The 21,729-nt window shown below is 34.3% G+C and overlaps 1 protein-coding gene across 1 annotated transcript in view; it reads left to right on the forward strand.

Moving 5' to 3' along the window:
* The window catches only part of LOC123660987 (putative mediator of RNA polymerase II transcription subunit 12), a 45,129-nt gene extending 25,985 nt beyond the window's left edge, over nucleotides 1-19,144 (forward strand). Inside the window, exon 7 of the mRNA XM_045596002.1 lies at nucleotides 18,891-19,144. Coding sequence (XP_045451958.1) covers nucleotides 18,891-19,144 — 254 coding nt within the window. The remainder of the gene's footprint in view (nucleotides 1-18,890) is intronic.
* Nucleotides 19,145-21,729: the final 2,585 nt, after the last annotated feature.

The raw sequence follows: 21,729 nt of genomic DNA on the forward strand, positions 1-21,729 counted from the left end.
AAAATGTATATACATCTATGAAAAATGTCTTTAGAGGCAATATAATAAAGATTAAGCGATTTTCTGTCCGTATGTTCATTGAATAATAATATCTTATATTATACAAAAACGGTGGTCTGTTACTATGGTAAGCAATTTAATGCTTGTGTTATAGGTACCAGACGACTGTTAATATATTTTTTTGACGAAGTGTTAGGTCAGCGGTCGTAGGTTCGATTTTCGCACATGACAAACATTTGAATTGCCATATCAAGCAGGAGACGCAGGAGAAGATCCTACTGGGTGGTCATTTAGTATGAGGCGTCTATTTATTAATCATAAAAATAATACGCGAGAATTGAATATGGGTGAACACAACCCCCGGAGTAGGAGGTAGAGCTACTACAAACTACGTCAACGAGCCAGTCGATTATTTATTTATTTATTTATTTTATTTTCTTACATCTAATATTACAGGCATAACCCAATTCATTAGACATAGTAAAGGAGACAAAAAGCAAAAGGAAAAAAAATGTTAAACTACAATTAAAAAAGAATTAGCTAATTAATTTTAACTACTTATTCTATTGTAAATTCTTTTAATTCGTAGAAAATTTTGGTCTCAGAAAGCCGTAGACCATTGCATTCTGAGTATAATTTCAGATCTGGTCGTACCTGTCATCTAAATATATTGGCATCTTCAGCCATAAATAGTTTAGATTAAGAAGCGTTAGGAACCAGTGGAATCAGCGATCGTCAAAAAACTAAAACGCTTCTAATGCCAGAAGTTCGTGTTGTTGTTGTTGTTCTTGTTCTTCTTGTTCTTATTGTAAGTAGAAGTACTTGGACATAAGAACATAAAATACGAGTTGCGCCTCGGGGTTTATCCTGCTTAACTCCTACTAAAAGTATATCTCAAACCTAAAAAATATAATCTTTAAGCTGTGTGGCTACAGCACTAAAGAATATACCCAACCCTCTCTTCCCGTGGGTGTCGTAAGAGGCGACTAAGGAATAACACAGTTCAACTACCACCTTGGAACGTATAAAGCCGACCGCTGGTGGGATATCCATCCAACTGCTGGCTTTGAAATACACAGGCCGAAGACGGGCAGCAGCGTCTTCGGTGCGACAAAGCCAGCCAACCCGCCTGCCCAGCGTGGTGACTATGGGCAACACACATAAGTTCACGCCATTTTTGGCGCGAACTTGTAGAGGCCTATGTCCAGCAGTAGACTGCAATAGTGTAGTGAACAGTATATCTTAAGAATTTCGGGCTTAAAATGTAGTCTTTTTTTAAATCTAGATCTTAGTATATCTATATAAAACTGTCAATACATACATATATACACAAATCTTCTAATTTATAACATTAACAGAAAAGATTAATAAATATAAAAATACGATGTTCTCAAATTAGATTTTTAACACAAATGCTAAAACTTGATTATGCAAATGAAACAAACGAGGTTGTAGTTCAACGTCGTTAAAAAAAATGAATGAACAGATATAATTAATATCGCGATGACACTAACACAGCAATAGAATAAATTATTAATAGCCGTGCCTTATTAGACCTCATAGCTTCTCACCTATCGAGCGATTCATTAATGTTGGGTCACTAAACCGACGATTTTATATATTTTGGAACAAATTTCCTAATGGGGCGTTGCGGAGTTGTAGCCCTAGCCGGCAAAAAACCTCCGTGACGTTAAAAAAAAGCGTAAGATTCTTATGTATAGTCCATAGACTATCATAGTCATTTCCATCAGATATGTCTGTTATCATTATTGCAGTTTGCTATTATTATTATATCATTCGATAATTAATATATATTTTTATAAATCGTTGTAAATAAAATAACGGTGTTAGATAATTTTGAAAAGTGGTTTTTTTATTTTATTTTTATCAATAAAAAAATCATAATAAATTTTTTTACCCGAATAATTATTTTCTTTATACCTCGAATAGAACTTAAAATTAATATTTTATAATAAGAACTTCGTTCCTACCTGGTGTCCCGCGACACCACGCGGTATTTTATTATTTACAATTAACTAATTGACCCTGGGAACGTTATATTATATAAAAAATATTAATTTATATAATAGCTAGGTGAATCATGATGGATCTTACAGCGATTGTCTCAACTCACCTTTGTCTATGGCATCTACAACGCCGTAAAAATATTCTCAATATTTTAAGCTATTGCATAGCTTCTATCGCGGGCCTTGAGCGCGGGGACCGAATCCAGAAATTCCGTAACGAAAAAAACCTCACGCTCCCCACTCCGACGGGCACGGAGGTGTGGCTTGAAGGCCGTGCATCGTCTAACGTTGTTTCAGTTCGGCAGTCTTCGAAACGGCGTTGTGTGCGTGCGTTAAGAGGCTCCCCCTTCTCAATGACCTTGAGCATTTAGACTTTGCCACACCCCACCCACCCGCACTTCACCTGATCCGTATTACGTAAAGGTTATTAAACTCGGCCATCTACCGGCTCTAGCTTGTACTACTTAGGACATGCGATTGATCCGTTTCCTAGACCAAGAGCTTGCGTACAAGTTGTGATCATCCATAATTATTATTTAATTTTCTTCTTGTCGTGTCGATCATTTAGGCTATAAAATTATATTAATTACTAGTTCTTACTTGTTGTTCAGTTCGCAGTTATAAAATAAATAAATTTCTAAAATAAAAGTAGCCTAAGTTACTCCTTACTATATCAGCTATCTGCCAGTGAAAGTTCCGTCAGAATCGGTCTAGCCGTTTTAGAGATTAGACGGAACAAACAGACATACAGACAGACAAAAATTATCAAAATGCTATTTTTGTGTATGTATCGTGCATACATCCATATGAATTTAGTAAAAAGCAGTTATTTTAATATTAAAAGCAGCCGCTCCAATTTTATTTGTATAGATATACTAAATTTATATTTTATTCTATTATCGGCTCGGTGAAGATCGACTTTAGGTTCGGATCTTAGACCACAAGCTAAGCAGCTTTACATTTACACAGCTCAAAATTAATAATTTAAATTATTTTTTTATTTGAAGTAAATACAATTGCAAAATTCAACAGTAAGTCTGTCTACCTGTTACATTTTGATGCCTATCTTGGATTAAAAAAAGTAAATAGATTTGCGCGTAAGCAAGAACAGCGTGCGATGACGAGCGACACAAGTTCCCCGTACAAAGGCCTCTGGCCGTCTGCCGCGGGCCGCCTGTCGCCCGGCAAATAACGAAAAATTATATTTTTATGATTTTCTAATAAAATACTGCACTTAATAAAAAACCCTTCTGTAGAAATATTAAGTACAGGATTCTTAATTAATAAAAAAAATATTCACTATTGTAAGTAGTAAAATTAGAAAGCCTATACGATTTTTGTACGCGAAAGGAGGTCCAGGTAAACAATTATTTCTCTTTATTTAGAGAATTTTATACAAATATCTTACAGTCACATTAATAAACTGAATCCGAGTTACAACATATATTTATTTGATATTTTTAACGTAACTTTAACGTATACTTTATAGCACATGAAAACGGCCGAATTTGTCTGGGATCCCCTTAAGTCGCAAACTTATGTTTCTTATTTCAGTTATCATAAACCTATAGTTTCAATGATAAATATTCCTGAATAACCAACAGCTACTGTAAGATAATAAAATAATAAAAATATTTTAAACAATATTAACTTTTATTTATTTAATAAAAGAAAAAAAAATTGTTTTCTTATCGGTAACCACGCTCAAAAAGTGTAACTTGAATTAATATCAAAGAAAAAGAAATACTGCATAAATAAAATAAATAAATAATTATAATTGCATAAGTTGATACAAAATGCTATACAATAGCTTTAACGCGGCAGTCCCCGAGTGCCACACGTTATTTTTTTATATTGTTTTGTTTTAAAATCACTATCGCAGTAAGTAATAATAATAATAATAATAATAACTCTTTATTGTACACCAAAAGTGAGCAAAAATACAAAAATAAAAACAGGAGTTAAGTACAAAAGGCGGCCTTATCGCTAATGAGCGATACATAAGTCTTATGTTACATTTGAATAAAAAAAACGAATGTGCTTTAGACCAGTGACTGAAGTAAATCTTCTTAAGCAATAGGCCTGCACTGTGTCTTAGATATACGAAACGTAACTGGCTATGAGGGATAGAGAGAAAGAAAATGTGTGCTCGCACCTCTCTCTCTTGCTCCGTTTACCTAGCCCGATCACACTTTTCGTAACGCTCTCGTCGCGTATTCACCTTACTCCCCAAATCAAGCGTTCGTAAAGAAGTTTTACTTCAAAAAAAAACGTAAGATAATTTTAACAAAATACATAAATATCTCAGAAATATCTACTAAACATCTTAAATTTTAAACATTTTTTAATATCATATCAAAAATTGACCGCTCCAGCGGGGTTCGAACCCGCGTCTCCGACTGACCGTGTCGGCGCTCTAGCCAATTAAGCTATGGAACGATGTACCCGCTAGAGCGAAATTTTTGATATGATGATTTTTATTTTCGGTTTAATTTATGTAAATCGCTGTTTTAGTAGCGCGATCGGTATTAATACCGGCTTGATCATTGCAGCGCTAACAGCCCGCACAGGAGACAGACATAAACACATCTAGTGTGTTACTCAGTGTGTTCGCTGGTCTCAGTGCTTAGACTTTGTTGTTATTGGATTACTATCGGGATATCAAAGGTAACTTGTCAACTAATAATACTATTTCAAACTCAATTATATCCCTCGTATTGGACAAAACTCGAAATGTCCGAATATTTGATATTTGTGTTGTTATGACTGTTTCGTTGTTAGTCGTAGTGTGATTAAGCTTTTTAAGGGATCAAAATTACTTTGTTTACTACAATATTTTCACAGATTACTATTATGATTTATGATTTCCTGTTGACTATTTTAGTTTGAAGATAGTTATAGCCCTAACTTTTTAGTATTTTATGATTCTAGATTTATTTTTAAGTGCAAGAAAGTACATTTTTAACCGACTTCAAAAAAGGAGGAGGTTACTCAATTCGACCGTATATATGTTTTTTTTTATGCATGTTCGGGGATAACTTCGTCGTTTATGAAACGATTTTGATAATTCTTGTTTCGTTCGAAAGGAGATATTCATAGTTTGGTACCATGATAAGGAAACCAGGATCTGATGATGAGATCCCAGAGAAATCGAGGGAAACTCTCGAAAAGCCACATAACTTTTTACTGGGTGTACCGATTTTAATGATTTTTAATTTAATCGAAAGCCGATGTTTATCATGTGGTCACATTTAAATTTCATCGAGTTCTGATTACAACTTTTGGAATAATCTTTGATAATGCGTATTTACTCTTAAATTTTTTTGTCTACCTACGTTGTATTACTTGTCGATATAATTAAAGGCGGTTTTTCTTCGTTTGCCTGCAAACTCAATTATAATTATGTAAATATTATTATGCATTCCCTTGAACTTTTACTCTGATTTTAAATTTATTGATATCTAAAAGTTTTACTTATCAATTGTCAATAAAAAGACTTGAAACATAAAAAAAATCCAATCTGACCGAAAATTTTAACACTTACACTACACAAATAAAATAACTCACGTTATTAATAAAAACGGAGTTTCGTAGTTCTACCCCCTATGGGAGTGGAAAAGATTACAAACTTCGTACTGAATTCCGTAACTTTACCACTTGAACAAAACTTTGTTTTCGTTTTGTTTTATGAAAAAAAAAAATCTATTTAACTGACTTCAAAAAAGGAGGAGGTTCTCAATTTTACCAAATATGTTTTTTATGTTTCTTACTTCATATATTTTAACCGGATTTACCGATTTTGTTATTTCTTTTCTGATTAAGTATAGTATTTATACTAATATTATAAAGGGAAAGTTTCTAAGTTTGTTTGTTTGTAGGAGGTAATCTTCGCAATTACTGATCCGATCTAAAAAAAATCTTACACTAACAGAATGCTACACTGTTCAGGAGTGATATAGGCTATATTTTATTGTTATTGAATAAAAAATTCAGTAAAAAAATCAATAGTATATGTAAATCAAGTCGGAAAAATGTGAGTGAGATGAAAACTTTACTATATATTTGCATCACAAAAATAATAATTAACGCCCAACGAAGTCGGCACAGGTTGGCTAGTTTTAAATACAATTTAAATAAATATTCATTATTAAATACAATGCTCAAAATCTTAAAAGTTCAAACATCAACAAGATAGTACTGGTTTCGAGTAGTGTTGTATTCCTCTGTTGAGTAGGTGGCCAGGGCTCCTGGAGGGTCAGGGATAAGGTCTGCGGTAGCTTGCATGTGGGTCGTACACGTGTTTGCCGACCTAGTGTACAATAAAATCTTTCTCATTAACGGTAACGGTTCATAGGCCTTCTTCATTTAATGTTTTCCACAGCCTACGGTAGCCACTTATTATAATGTATGGGACGGACGCCAGTTTATCGCCCTAATCGTATAAAAAATAAGAAAATTTATGAAAAATAGTTTGATTATGCGTTTGAGTGTGTTTTTCAAATGTAGAAAGTGAATAGCGCTATGGAGAAGCACGTAATTTTAGTTTTACTAAAAAAAAGGGACATTTAAGGTATTTAAAAGCTTTTGCCTGTAATATCCCACTGCTGGGTCCCTCTTTCCCCATGTAGGAGAAGGATCAGAGCTTAATCCACCACGCTGCTCCAATGCGGGTTGGCGAATACATTCCCTACTATGAGTAACGATCGCTATCAGGTGTACATGATAACAACTGGGACCAACGGCCTAACGTGCTGTCCGAGGCAGGGAGGGGATACCTACAAGGGTAAACTTTCAAAACGAAAATAAATATTTGTGCGAACATAAATATTCATCCTGATCGGGAATCGAACCCGCAAACAACCGGTGTTTAGGCCCGTACAGGGCACATGCACTACTACACCAGAGCGATTAGTTATTTAGGAACAGACTATGATGTGTTTAATAAAATAGGTAACTAAATTTACGTTGGACCTTACGAGGCTATACAGCAAATAAATATTATGAAATAAGGCGGATAACAGATCACACTTTTTAACCGACTTCCAAAGAGGTTCTCAATTCGATTGTATATTTTTATGTATGTTATCGCATAGCTTTTCATTGGGTGTACAGAAGTTGATGATTTTTATTTTAATCAAAAGCTGATACATGTCATGTAGTGCCATTTGAATTTGATCGAGACCTAATTACTACTTTTTGAGTAATCTTTGATAACGCAGTTTCAATTTTTTTTTTCGTTTACGAGCAAACACAATTACTTTATGATAAACTTACAGACAGACGTAATAATACATTTTTATTATAGTGAATATATTATAGTGAGTAAACAAAAGTGTTATAACTGTAACAATATCGTGACGAAGGCCGCCATGTTGCTGTCACCGACGTTGTAACTACATTTAATTTGATACTGGTTTTATGTAATACTTTTCAATGTTATTCTAATGTCAAATATTTCATAAGCAACGCATACAAGCGTCAGGTAAATAATGTGGGGTGGCCACAAAGTCCAGTTGCCCCTGGAAATATACTAAGGTAAATATTTGTTAGAAAACTGTTCTAGTACAGTAGTAGTCTAGTGCGGGTAGTTGCCTAAATGGCATCGATTGCATTTTCATTTCCTTTAAGGGCAGATTATTGTTTTGTACGAATATTTATTTCTGATATTTCCTGTGTCATGTCATGAATACTGTTTTCCAATTATTGACTTGTTCACCGATTTATTTATTATTATTTACTTCTACATACGCAGGCCGTAGACGGGCAGCAGCGTCTTCGGTGCGACAAAGCCAGCCCTGCGGTCACCAATCCGCCTGCCCAGCGTGGTGACTATGGGTAACACACATGAGTTCACACCATTTTTGGCGTGAACTTGTGGAGGCCTATGTCCAGCAGTGGACTGTGATAGGCTAAAATGATGATGATTATTTGCTTCTTGCGTGTGTTCGTAACGTTGTTAAATGTGTTCTTTGAAAACTTTAGCCTTATTTACTTAAAAAATAACGTGAACTCATGTGTTTTGCCCATAGTCACCACGCTGGGCAGGCTGGTTGGTGACCGATAGATCCATATGACCGGTTATCCATAACCTTATATTATTAGCAAAAAAAAAAGCATTTTAAAGTATATTTAATTATTTAATTAAAAAATTGATTACAACCAGGACCGATTGGAGTCTCCTTATAAGCATCTTAATGCCTGTGCAGTTGGAATCACATTTGGATTTATCCATGAGTGACAGAACATTGTGGTCACCGTACACAAGATGTAGAGACCAAAATAAGGAGGCGCTGTAGTAATACTATACTACTACGTACTATTATGAATGTTTAAAATATTTGTAAAATATAAACAAAATTAACTGAGATACGACACAGCAGGAAATATCCTGCTCAAAATCTGGAGCAGTCCAACTGGGGAAGTACCTCGACCTTACAGAAGATCATAGCTAAATAGTACTGTTTTTAAGCAGTATTGTGTTCCTGTGGTGAGTAAGGTGACCAGAGCCCCCGGGGAGAAAATAATTATAATTTAACGTAACATTGGCGACATCGTCTGTGCCATTTTGGAATTACTGAAAGCCAGTAATTTTAATAATTGGTTATTTGAATAAATCATCTTAATTAATATCTAAAAACCATTAACATCAAAAATAAAATATTAATTTCGTTCATCAATCTGGCTTTTTTTTTTCTTTAATCACCTTAAGCACATAAAATTAAAACAATATCAGAAAATGAAAAAAAATATTATTTAAATGACAGTAGACAAGGATATTATGTTGACAGATGACAGCTGTCATACCTTTAATCCGACGAAATTATGTAAGCGTATAATCTGTCGTGCGATTTCGTAAACAATTATAACATTTAATAACAGTTATTTTATTAATTTTTTATTAATTCACTGGCGACCTGTTCTGTATTGTGTAATTTGCTAATGAGTAAAGTAATATAATTATAAGCTAGTGGTGATATATTTGTATCATAATTGTTAATTAAACAACGCTTTCGGTGAGAATGAACGAGCGAACCACAGACTTTATAATATATACCTACATAGATAATAATACAATAGTTTACAATAGTGACTATACAATATACAGGTGGCGTTACTATCTTTATTTTGATACACAAGCTGCTGCCCGCGACGTCGTCTGTGTGAACGCTATACAGCACCAAAAATACCTACGATTATACCTTTTAAAATAACATTCATTTACCCGTTTCTTCTTTACATTTCATATCTACAAAAAAATCTCATAGATGGCGCTGCCGTAAAATTGTCTTGTCTACTTATATTCATTTAATTATGTTTATCGGCTTAGTTACTTATATTGCGTGATTTTTATAGTGTAAAGCTAGCTTATATAGCATGGCTATTAACATAATAACAACAATATTCAAATATGCGTCGTTAAATTACACGTTGTTACAGAATGCGTTGAGGAAATAAAGGTTCACTGCTTGTTCCCGGTAGGTGATAGGGTAGCATGATAATATGTAGCCTATATGTTGACCCAACTTCTTAATAATATTCGTGCCAAATTTGAAGTAAATCCATGCGGTACTTTTTGAGTTTATCCCGGACATACATACAGACAAACAGACAAAAATTCTAAAAACTATATTTTTGATTGTAGATCACACCCCATGTATTCTTTAAAAAAAATGTTCAATGTACAGTTTTGACTTTCCTACCATTTTATTATATGTATAGATAGATATGCTGTGTGGCTACGGCACTAAAGAATTTAGCCACCCCCTCTCTTCCCGTGGGTGTCGTAAGAGGCGACTAAGGGATAACAAGGTTCCACAACCACCTTGGAACTTAAAAAGCCGACCGATGGCGGGATAACCATCCAACTGCTGGCTTTGAAATACACAGGCCGAAGACGGGCAGCAGCGTCTTCGGTGCGACAAAGCCAGTAAGTACTGCGGTTACCAACCCGCCTACCCAGCGCGGTGACTATGGGCAAAACACATGAGTTCACGTTATTTTTGGCGTAAACTTGTGGAGGCCTATGTCCAGCAGTGGACTGTATAGGCTGTAATGATGATGATGATAGATAGATAACAACACCCCCATTCGTCAAAATAATGCAGGTACACAAAACTTACACATCAATATCAAACAAGGAAAAAGCTTAATAATTACACAACTCTAACATCCTGTATCCCTAGCATAAAATAATAATTCTTAATGTTACTCAAGCCTTTTGTAAATAAAACTACTGGCATATCAGCTGTTTCCAAATATTCGAAATTAATAATTTTATCAACAACACATTCCTTACAAAAATGGTATCTTATATCTATATGTTTGGTTGTTTTATTATAATTATTATTCGAAGACAGCTTAAGTGCACCCTGGTTATCATTATATAATTCAGTAGTATATAATTCATTTACAATTTCTTTTAACAAATTATTGAAATAAATAGCTTCCTTACAAGCATCAGCCATACATATATTCTGCCTAATCCCTAATATATTAACACTTTTAAAATTAAATATCCTTCATTTGGTTATATGAATGTGTATGACCTGGTCGCTGAATCGCCGTTCGACTGGTGGCTCATTTATATATATATTTATAAAGCTGAAGAATTTCTTTGTTTGTTTGCTTGAACGCGCTAATCTCAGGAACTACTGATCCAATTTGAAAAGTTCTTGTAGTGTTCTCATTTATAGAGGAAGACTATAAGCTATTATCTGATATTTTACCTATTTTTTCTTAAGCTTACGTGAGTGAAACCGCGGGGCACATCTAGTGGTAAAATAAAATTCCACGTAGACGAAAACACCGATATTTTTTAGATAAGGAATAAAGGTTAGAATTAGTGCCTATCCACTGAAGCAAACATAAAATAACTGAAACTCGAAGAAATTTATTTTTCACGACGGAAAATGATCAACTGAATTATTCTCATAGATTACAATATAGAAAAAAATCTAAAATATCACACGGTTTTCTGAACATAATTTCATGGAACGTTTAATACGCGTCTCGAACGTAACTTATATTCCTTTCATAGCCGAAGAGTTTCAGAGACGAATGGGAGGTCATAAAACACGCAAAAACTATTTATGGCCACTAAAGGTCTTTAGAACTATGAACGTTTATGATCGACGAAAACGTAATTTTTTAATATCGACACACTTTTATATGTTTATTTTTTATTATTTTAAGAATTGTGACGGTAATACAGGTAACACTTGGGCTGAAAAGTGCATAGGCTAGCATAAAAATATGTAAATAATGATGTAATTTGGTTTTATCCATAGAAATAAAATTGGATTGTCTGTTACTAAATGCATATAGATGTATACACGGTACATACTCCAAAATAACATTTTTTTGCAATTTTTGTCTGCCTGTCTGTTTGTTCCGGCTAATCTCTGAAACTCCTGGACCGATTTCGAAGGAATTTTCACTGGAAGATAGCTGATGTAATAAGAAGTTACTTAGGCTTTATAACTTTGCGAACAGAACACTAACTTTTTTGTTAAATGTAACGCGGACGAAGTCTCGGCCACAGCTAATTATATAACATAGTTGCCTTCGAAGGCGATACAATGATTATTTAAATTTTTCGATACCATTTTTATAGGACGAGAGCTAGACTTCTTATCAGCGAGCATTCTCTTGAGGACTGAGAAGAGGAAAAATTCTCTGAGGGCCAGATCCGAAGAATACGGCGTATGTCGTTCTTTTGATTCGTTTAAGATTATGGCAGGCGACTGATTGAGTTTTTATTTCCAAATAAAATGAAAATCTTCTATATTTTCGTAGGCTTCAGCCAACATTTTTGGATCGACTTTTACAATTTTTTTTGTTTTTTTTTTTTTGTACGAATTAATTCCGGTACCACCGATTCATGATGTAGAATTTGTAGCATTATAACTTCACTAGTTTTACGTGAAGTACAGTACCACTAAGCCCACACATGTATCTTTCTCATCATCTATCAGCCCAGTTAGTGATCCCTTTCCAATAATACTGAGCGTGCGTATCGACCATTCTAAAAGACCAATCCCACAGGAAATTACATATCCAACTACACAAGTCAACGGAAATAACATGAACCGGAAGTTTGCTGAGAAGGCTGCCAAAACCGATCAAATCCTTCGAAATTTCAAGTTACATTGCAAGTATTCAACATATGAATATAATAATGGAAACGAAAATACTAATGATTGGAGCCAAACAAATGCTGAGCTAATGCACTTAGCCTCGACCAAAACTCACGTATAAAATTGCATAAGGATTAAAGATTGTGTTATTGCTTAAATTTTACTAAATTGTAGGTACCAGTAGATACATTGGAGACCATGAATTTAATTGCTATACTTTCTTTAGAGATAAGACTAAATCATTTACCAGTTTTGAAGTAAAACTTTTTTACGCACGCTTGACTTGAGGAGTAAGCTGGTGAATGCGTGATGAGAGCGTTACGAAAAATGTGATTGGGCGAGGCGAATGGAAGTTGAGGTTGCCTGTTTGTCAGTATTTCACAGGTTATATTTCGGGGAGTGTGTTCAAGGACTATACAATTTGGTTCCACCATCACCTTTCTGCCACCGAACCACATGGCATCCCATAAATCTGCACCGCTACGTGGTTGAAATCTCACGATCTCGGACTAAGCACTTTGCTTCCTCGTTCCTAATACGCATCCCAAAAATTTGGAATGCCCTTCCAGCTTCCGTTTTTCCAACTATAACTTGGGTATTTTTAAATCAAGAGTGGATAGGCATCTTCTAGGCAAGCACGCACCATCTTAGGCTGCTTCTTCATTTACCATCAGGCGAGATCGCAGTCAAGCGCTAGTCTATATATTAAGTGAAGATAGACAAAGAGAGAGTTACGTTTTTACGAAGATTACTTCAGTAATGTGGTCTAAAGCACGCTGGTTTTTTTTCTTCATATTTATCAGCATCACTATAAGTCGAAAACTCTAAAGACGCTTTATAAATTAATTAATTTTAGTGAAGCTACATTCAATTCATTTGTGACAAAAGTTTGGTTAGTCCAAACCGCCGGTGAAAGTCCACTCCTTCATCCTGGACGACTAATCCTATCCCCTCGATATTACCTTCCGGACTTAATTAGTCAAAAGGCAAATGAGACTACCGTCTAATCAAGGACTGGGATCATTTCTCGAAATTGAATACATTATGAGGATCCGTTTCGAAAAGTAATCTAAATATCAAACAGGCTAAGAGCTTAGGAACACAGTTCAGGAATTCCTATTAAGAGGAAATTGATTATCCGGACGATAAAAGGGTTATCTTAGTTTGCCTATAGATTATAGATTAGACTTGGTAGTCGCTAACTATTGTTAGACCTACCTTAGGTTCATCGCTTAATCTCCGATCCTGTGGAAATGTCGAGATAAAACTTAGCCTATTAGTTATTCTAGATCTCAAACTGTCAACGTACCAATTATTTTCATTATAATCCCTTTAGTTCCTCTGTGCGGTAACAATTTTCATAAATCAATTTTCATATGAAAAATATTTCATTTTCACACACGAAACTCATATACATTTTACACTGTAACCATCATCAATCTACCTCCCTTTTGGTATCAGGTGATGCTTAATGAATCCAGCTTTAATGATCCCGACGAGTAAGTACATTGTTCGTAAAAGTTATATCAGTTCTCATGATGTAGTAAAGTTTTAATTATACTGGTTAAGCGCGAACACTGAAGTAGACTATCACTAATTTAAAAATAAATAAATAAACAACCAGTGGCGTAGCCAGGTCAAGAGAGGCATCGTGCCCTGGGCACTACTCACAAAGAGGCGAAAAATGGTCCGCAAGACAAAAAAATGCTGGACATATTATATGGCTATAGAATAGGGGGGGGGGGAAGTTATAGTGCCCCAGGCACAAGTTAAGCTCGCTACGTTACTGTGAACGCCTTACACTCGACAGAACAAATGATTTTGTCTTGTGTCGGTGGTCCCGACACATAAAATACACAAGCACAAGCACCCAGACCAGACCAAAATTTTGTATGGCCAATACAAATGTATGCCATATATGTGCAATGATCGAACCATAAACCGTTAGCGCAGCAGTCATAAGCCAGCCCTGTGACCGTTCCATGTAGATTTTTTTCCTTGATATATATTTCAATAATATATGTTGCAATTTTTACTACGCATATTGATTTCTGTTTTGTTATCCTCCCGAAATAAAAATGCTAAAAAAATACATTAATTAACCTTATAATTCTGTATACATAATACTAACAAGTTCTCGCCGTTTCGCTCTCGTTATTTCTTAAACCGTGAGAGTATTGGAATAAAAGTATGATTACCAACAATGTGCGCACAAAACTTTATAATGATAAGGTCAATAGTTTTTTCGTGAAAGAGTAACAAAAAGTGTGTGTCAGCTCCGAAGCACGACTGGAGTTTACTCCTTCAGATCGACTGTCTAAATAGGCACAAAAAAGGCTTACTAGTCAAAGAAAAAGATTAATACCATATCAAATAGTAAATAAACGAATTAAATAATTAGAAAACGTCGTCGTCTATCGGAATCCTATCGAGTTCCGATAGATGGCGTTGCGAGAAACGTAACGAGGTCATTCGTTCAGTAGATTTTACTTCTCATATTTTTTTTTCATACCGGAGGCCTTATGTGAAAATCGATTCGTAAGGAGTAAACACCAAAAACCCACCCACCCTCATAAAATTTCGCATTTATAATATTAGTAGGAAGTAGGATGTATACAGTCAATTGTTTAATCAGTATAAAGGTACGTGTCATTCGTTTTTTTTTGTACGTCACTAGGTCGGCAAACAAGCGTACAGCTCACCTGATGGTAAGCGATTACCGTAGCTTATAGACACCTGCAACACCAGAAGCATCGCAAGCGCGTTGCCGACCCAATCCCCAATCCCCCCCCCCCCCCCCGGAGCTCTGGTCACCTTCTCACCACCAGGAACACAATACTGCTTGAAAAGAGTATTATTTTGCTGTGATCTTCTGTAAGGTCGAGGTACTACCCCAGTCGGGCTGCTCCATATTTTGAGCAGGAAATTCCTGCTTTGCCCTACCTCAGTTTCAAACAAACACGCTCATAGACAAACAAAAGTATGTACATTCATTTTTTTATTACCGAGGGATAGGCAAATTACTAAACCATATAGACTTGCCTGATATGTTTAAATACGTACTCGTACATAAGTGGCACGAAATGAGGACAAATGAAACAACAAAACGTGACAGCTGTCAGTTGTCAAATGTTCGCGTCACGTCATCTGCCGACTTCGGAATTCGTTTATTTCTTGACTAGAATGAAATTAGCACTAAATGTGTGTAACGAAAAATTTGTTAAGCTAAATGGTATAGATTTTTTTTTGAGACAAGCTATTTATTTATTTATTGAATTAACACCAATAAGATAGACACCGATAAAAGACACTTATAATTATACAGAAAAGATCTTAAAATTTAAGCGTTGTCTTAATTATATGTGTTAGACTATTTAAGCACGTATATATACAGAGTATAACTGCTACTAAGCTGGGCCGGAAATTCGTTCGCGTGGAATTTAACAAAAAAGTTATTGTTCAGTTCGTAGAGTTATAAAATAAATAAATTTCTAAAATGAAAGTAGCCTAAGTTACTCCTTATCACATCAGCCATCCGCCAGTGAAATTCCCCTCAGAAATGGCCCAGCCATTTCAGAGATTAGCCAGAACAAACAGAGAGATAGACAGATAGACAATTAGACAAAAATTGTAAAAAAATGTTATTTTGGTACATATATGTACCATGTATACATCCATATTTAGCAAAAAGTGGTTATTTTAATATTACAAACAGACACTCTAATTTTATTTATTTGTATAGATAACAAACAATAATAATTTGAATACAGTTAAGAGCAATGCCGAAATATTAAAAAAGTCTCGATCAATTGACAATACAGTTGAATGGATAAAAAATTATGACATTATTTGATAAAAAATTATTTAACAAGACATTCCTTATCACGTCTTCTGTTATATAAATTGGTACGTTGAGTGATAAAATCCATTTAAAGATGTGTAATGAGTCAGTGACAATTTTTAACCGAATCCCAAAAAAGGAGGAGGTTCTCAATTCTGACAGTATTTTTTTTTTGTATGTTATCTCAGAACTTTTGACTGTTTGACAGTGAGATCTGAGTAGTACTTTTCGAGTTATATCTAATAATGCGTTTTTTCGTCTATGTATACCGTCTATGTATTTCGTGTCGATGTAATTGAAGTCGGTTTTTTCCGATTGCCAACAAACACAATTATATCTATACTGATAAATGACATTGTAGTGGTACAATTACTGTTTTTAAAATATTGAATGCTTGTAATGGATAAAGTCAAAAACGAAAGGATCAATGTTAAAGATTTTTTCACCAGAAAAAAAAATTGTTATCTCTTAGTGACATAAGCAATATTGTAACGGAACAGCCAAAATCGCGTGATCCAATGTTCGAGTCAAATGCTAATAATATTTTGTATCAGTCACACACAATCGTCTGTTCCTGAGGTAAGCAACATAACGCTTGTGTCATAGGTAACAGCTGACTGATATAGTAAACATATATATATACATAAAAATATTTATTTATTGTTTATTTTACACTTTATTGTACACCAAACAAATACGAATATTACACCCAGATTTAGGCGGAAATCGAACCCACAACCGGAGTAGAAAGCGGAGTAGAAAGCAGGGCCACTACAAACCGCGCCAACGAGCTAGTCAAATATAAAAATCAATAAATCAAATCCGAGAAAATCCGATGAGATTGAAAAAAGTTATATTTAAATTGATTTTAAATAAACTCATAAATATATTTTAAATACCAGTTGAAAGCCGATCGGATTACTGTATCACGAATACAGTTTCATTGCAGTGGTTACTTTATTGCGATCCTCGGATTTCGTTAAAATTTTTAAAATGTATAAATATGAACTCATTTTTTATATATTTTTATTATTCATACGGTAAATGATAACTTTAACTGGCTTATGTTAATATTTTATACATGCAGTTTGTAGTATACCTACTTTCTGGCCCGTGGTTCGCGGCGATTGCCACCTGAGTTTGAGATTAATATTTGTATTTATATATGTATTATTTATATGTATATTTATAAAAAAGACAGTAACTATAACAGTCGGCTGTTACCTATAACACAATCATTAAACTGATTACCTCAAGAACAGATGACCGTGAGCGTGTGTTATAAGATATTTACAATTTATTTATTTGATTAATTTAGTCTGTAAGTTGTTTCATTTGTACCGTATTGCCTGTAAGAAATTAATAATTAAGGCTAAGTACTTATATACGTTTCAAAACTGACTTTATTGTGTTCAAGTTTATTTTTGAAATGATTTGAGATCTTGCATTTTCTTGTGTGGATCTGCAGTAAAACTTTATGCAGTTATTGCGTTTTACATTTTGCGTCCTTCACATCAGCCTATCGCAATTCACCGAAGGACATATATCCCTACAATACCATCTCCTCTGCCCCTAGGTTGCCTGGAAGGAATCACTTTTTAGCGATTAGGCCGTCGTTTGTATCTTATGATACTTTGTAAAAATCTATTTTGCTATGTAATATTTCTGTGTATTTTGATATACAATAACGTTTATTATTGTTACTACTATTCCCCCCCCCCCCAACAAGCTCATTTTTTTTCCTTACAAAACACTGTTTGATGGAAAACTATACTATATTGGCTAGTTATCATATATGTACATTATTTCCTATTTACCATATATGTACACTTATGTTCTACTTACAATACACACTTAACCTATGTTACTGTTAGTAAGGGATCTTTTTACAAGCTCGTTTTAAACACATTAGTTTTTCGCAGTCTTTATCCAGCCTCCGTGGCAATCCTACGAGCACACTGCGCTTACCAACATAGTTCACTAAAGAAAACGTCTGCTTTTGTTTTGAAACCTTATTCCTTTCCACTACATTTCATTCTTTATAATACAGCATATTTGTAAGAATAAATTGTAATTTAATGTAAGGAAAAAACATAGGACTAAGGAAAAAAAATTACTAATAATAACATAGGTTAAGTGTATATTGTAAGTAGGCCAAGTAGGCCATAAATGTATATATACGTTAACTAGACAATAAGTGTACATATATTATAGATAGCAAGTAAGTGTATATATAAACATAGATAATAATAATTATTATAATAGTGACAACAATAATTAAAGTAAGGCGCAATACAATTTTATGTCTTTTTGCATGTAAGATATCAATTAAGTTTAGCATAATTTTGGTCGGTGGACTCACGTCTGCATTAGGGATACTAAGATAGAATAATTAGTTCTCTTAATGTAAGCTGCAGTAGTATAAGAAGTAAACGATCAGTAATAAAACTAAAAATCGGAATAACAAAAGCACGGGCACTATAAGCCTGTGGACATATCTTTATATATTTAAAAAAAACACAGCATATGTCACTCTCTCTACGATCATTGTTTGATTAAAAGGGATAATGGTTCTTAGGATAAAGTCTACCTTTGCCATCAACTAGACATTTAATTTTCTGTATATTTTTTTTCTAGTTGAAATTTACTAACTAAGAATCACAAATAAAAAAATATTTTTCATTTATAAGATGAAAAGTTTAGATTTGAATTTAATAATGTTAAGGATTTCCGAATCGATTTTTTAAAATTATTTTTGCTTAAGGTAACCGGTTGTAAGGTAATTTACCTCACGCCTGTTTCTCCACAAATGTATTTTAAACTTAATGAAAGAAATTTCAAGGTCAAACGAAATCAGATGAAATACTTTTTTTTTTCAATTTCCAGATGACCTCAAACCTCCTGCTGATTCTACTAATGGTCCAAATTTACAAGGCGTCAAATCTACCGAACAATTTAAGGAAATCAAAAGAAATAATTTCTACACCTCTTACAATCAACCATGTGCAACAAAGCGCAATATCAATATCAAAAACGAGACAGAAAAAGGGTCCAGTACCACTGTCTCTCCAAATCCAACACCAATATTTCGTGCCAAACCTTCATGTGATACCATTGCCCAATGTCCAACACACGCATGATGGAAACCAAGTTTTGTTTCCAATCCAACATTTGGTGCCGGTTCACGATTTAACGGTTATACCATTGCGGAGAATGAGCGAGCAGCAGATCTCATACAGATTTAACGACGAAGAAGATAATAGGTACAGGAATCCGTATGGTGGATATGGGATTGGTTGGAAGTTTGGTGGCCACGGCGCTGGACATGGATTCCATTATTTGTACGGTTGAAATCTAATACATGAGGTTTCTTCTTTTATTTTTGGCATAACATGAAATTTAATTTATTTTTATTATTATTTATTGTAAATAATTATTTAGTGTCAGATTTGTATATAACTATGAGACAAATAAAACACAATATACTGCACTGTTTTTTTTACACCTACCCTACTAATCGACTGGCAAATAAAGCTAGGTCATATGCACCAGTTAACTTTAATAGTGTAAAATAAAACACAAACAAAAGTTAAACCATTAGCAATAACTTAGTACTTGGACACACTAATGCGAAACTTGTAGGCGCTTTGAAACTCACCAAGTGAATTTGACAAGCAATAAATGGTAAAACAAAGTGGAAATGTTTTAAAATTAAAAAGTTTTGCTGGCACTAAGTGTTTTTTTCTACAATACGTGAGGAGACACATAAATATAGAATTTTATTCGCACTAATTCACTATACTACAATGGACTCACATCAAAGTACTCAAAAGAATGTTTTAACCAAAAGTTGTACAAAACGTTAAGATGGTATAGACTATAGAGAGATAACTTGGCACCTCACAAGTGGATTTTTTTTTACTCTGTGTCTTGTCACATAAATTAATTTCAAGACTGTATATGAACATTGAAAGCTATATACTCCCTAAGCTGGCTATAATTCTTCTTATTGACTACAATTGTTTGATTCAGCACAATGTTTTATCAAGATCAGCGATTAATTTATTTCCAGATAGTAAAATAAAAAATAAAAAATATAGAAAACATTACATGCTCAATATAATAATGCGTTCGGGTTAATATTAGACCTACTTCGCTTCTGTAGCGGGTATATTTGTTTGCTTATATGTTTGCAAGTACGTTGTGGGGCTGATAATGAGGTAGACAATATCCTGATCAAACAAACTATTGACACAACAACTGACAGCAGGAAATATCCTGATGAAACGAGAATGAACTAACATATCCACTGGGGAAATACCACAATGTGTCATAAGGTTTCAGCGTAATAATTCTAATGTTAAATAGTGTTGTACCTCTGTGGTACGAAGGAGGTTAATGGAGCGTGGGGAGTGTGGTCAGCAACGCGCTTGCGACACTGGTATTGCTGGTGTACATAGGCTGCAGTAACTGATTACCATCAGGTTGGTCGTGCGTCTGTTTGCACTTTTATCGAATACAAGAAGTAATTAGTTTATTACCATAATACGAAAAAAACGACACCCTTAATAAATCGAGTTTGGCGGTAGCTTCAATAGTATTAATAAAGTCATAAAAACTATGTAATTAAGAGCAGTTTTTTTTTATATATACAACTAGATCGGAAAACAAGTGTAGATACGGCTCACCTGATGGTAAGCGATTACCGTAGCTTACAGACGTCTGCAACACCAGAAGCATCGCTTGTGCGTTGCCGATCTTACCCCAATCCCCCGGGAGCTCTGTCACCTTATTCACCACAGGAACGTAAGGTCGAGGTACTGCCCCAGTAGGGCTACTCCAAATTTCGAGCGGAATAATTCCTGCTGTGCCCCACCTCAGTTAAAAGACATATCTTCTAATATGTACGATTTTATTTTTGTGTTACCCTCACATTAGGAATTCTAAACATTTTTAAATATCATATCAAAAATTATAAAATAAAATCGTACATATTAAAAATAGCATGGTGTCGTCTCCTGTCAAAGATTTTCATTGTAATATGAAACTTTGAATAGTTACGGGTCTCTGTAAAGAACTCACTATAGACGGCGCCACGGTTCGCTTAAACCGAAAATAAAAATCATCATATCAAAAATTTCGCTCTAGCGGGTACATCGTTCCATAGCTTAATTGGCTAGAGCGCCGACACGGTAAGTCGAAGACGCGGGTTCGAATCCCGCTGGAGCGGTCAATTTTTGATATGATATTCAAAAAAAAGACATATCTTCTATTAAAATAGTGTTTATAACAATATAAGATGCATAAGTGGTTCATACTGAGCGTAAGTGGATCTACAAAATGTGTACGAGTACTTTCTAGGAGTTAAGATTGTAAGAAATTCAGATAACTATATTTTTTTTACTTATAGTGTGAATATATACTATAATAATATAAAGCTGAAAAGCTTTTTGTTTGTTTGTAACTACTGCTTCAAATTGAAAAATTATTTTTGTGTTGGATAGCCCTTTTACCGACGCTATAGGCTATTTTTTCCTCAAATTAACGCAGATGAAGTCGCGCGTCGCAGTTAGTAAAGAAATACATTGATGACTTTTAAAGGTCCTTTTAATGATATGCAATTTCGTTTTATCAAGATTGATATTTTAATGAATACAATATTTAGAAGCAATATCATTAACTAAACACTCATAATCAAAACAAGTAACCCTGCAATTGTGACCTA

This window comes from Melitaea cinxia, chromosome 16 (assembly GCF_905220565.1).
Source record: "Melitaea cinxia chromosome 16, ilMelCinx1.1, whole genome shotgun sequence".
NCBI classification, from domain to species: domain Eukaryota; kingdom Metazoa; phylum Arthropoda; class Insecta; order Lepidoptera; family Nymphalidae; genus Melitaea; species Melitaea cinxia.